General features: G+C 49.6%; 2 protein-coding genes across 2 annotated transcripts in view; both read left to right on the top strand.

Moving 5' to 3' along the window:
• The window catches only part of LOC116099169 (putative N-acetyltransferase 8B), a gene marked incomplete at its 3' end in the record, with an annotated part of 6198 nt that extends 4805 nt beyond the window's left edge, over positions 1-1393 (top strand). The window contains exon 2 of the mRNA XM_031382403.1: positions 934-1393. Coding sequence (XP_031238263.1) covers positions 977-1393 — 417 coding nt within the window. The remainder of the gene's footprint in view (positions 1-933) is intronic.
• LOC116099167 (N-acetyltransferase family 8 member 2-like) overlaps positions 1-1398 on the top strand; it is a 15972-nt gene that overhangs the window by 4794 nt on the left and 9780 nt on the right. The gene's annotated exons all lie outside the window — the stretch shown is intronic.

Below are 1398 nucleotides of genomic sequence, written 5' to 3'. Positions count from 1 at the left end.
GGAGGGAGGGAGGGAGGGAGGAAGGCAGACAGATAGACAGACTGTCTTAGCAGGTACATTCAGATAACCAGGCTGGGAATTGGAGAAAAACAGTAAAAAATGAAGGAAACAGGAGGAAGATGGTGGGATCCATAAGGGTGCGGTCCAATGTACCATTCCAGAGCTTGTTTGTCTAGGTTTATTCCATGGGGTCACAAGGAAAACGGGTGTGCGCCACCTTCACAGTCCAGTTCTTGACCTTTGGTTTACAATTATTATTAACCAAGGAATTTCCTCCCCAGGTCTATCTGCCCAGAGGGAGGGCAGGTGCCAGCAGTTTCTACTTAATGCTACTTGAGTGTGGTAACCATTCCAGACACTCTGGCTTTGTAGTGCTAGGTGAGAGGAAGAGAGGCAAGGTTAGAGCTTGTATTGCCCAATATTTTTAAGGGTAGGCACTAGGGGTTAACCCTTTGCCTTTCACCACATCAAGTCTTTCTAGTCAGGGGAAAGAGGCATTGCTAGAACTTGAGCTTGGAAACAGAGCTCTGTGATACAGGTACCGTGACTAGGAAACATAGTTCTTGGGACATCACATCTTCCTGCACAGATGCCATCTCAATACCAAAGTCCAAAGAGCCTGTAACTAAGTAAAAGAGAAGGGACAGTTTATATGCATGCTGAGTACAGGCCAGAGCATTGAAACCAAATGTTCCCTTTTCCTGATCTACACATGAAGACACACCTGCTCAGAGAGGATAAGAGAGATAAGTTCCCAGTCGCTAGAGGCTAAAATGGGGAGGATGCAGGGGAGTAATCAGGTCCTGCTAACACAATATTTCCTCTCAATGTTGGTGATAGCAGAAAAATATACCTTTGCACAGGGCCTACATGGGTCCTGGGAGGTTAGGAAAGGGAAGTTCAGGAGACTCACATGGCTTCTCTCTTCTGCAGGGTTCAGGGAAAGTGTGCAGGCAGCTATAGCTGTCTCTCCTGGATGCCAAGATTTGAGACCCAGAAGTCTCCCATGGTTCCCTATCACATCCGCCTGTACCAGGACAGCGACCATAAAAGTGTCGTGGATGTGTTCACCAAGGGCATGGAAGAACACATCCCATCCACCTTTCGCCATGTGCTGCTGCTGCCCCGAACCCTCCTACTCTTACTTGGGGTGCCCCTTGCCCTGGTCCTGGTGTCTGGCTCCTGGCTGCTGGCTGTTGTATGCATCTTCTTTCTGCTCCTACTCCTGAGGTTCCTTGCTGGACAGCCCTGGAAGCAGTATGTGGCCACGAGTTTGCAGACAGACATGGTTGACATTACCAAGTCTTACCTGAATGCTCATGATGCCTGCTTCTGGGTGGCTGAGTCTGGGGGGCAGGTGGTGGGCATAGTGGCTGCTCAGCCAGTCAAGGACCCTCC

The sequence above is a fragment of the Mastomys coucha genome, unplaced genomic scaffold (genome assembly GCF_008632895.1).
Source record: "Mastomys coucha isolate ucsf_1 unplaced genomic scaffold, UCSF_Mcou_1 pScaffold20, whole genome shotgun sequence".
Taxonomy (NCBI): Eukaryota; Metazoa; Chordata; class Mammalia; order Rodentia; family Muridae; genus Mastomys; species Mastomys coucha.
This window is presented reverse-complemented; position numbering and strand designations above follow the sequence as displayed.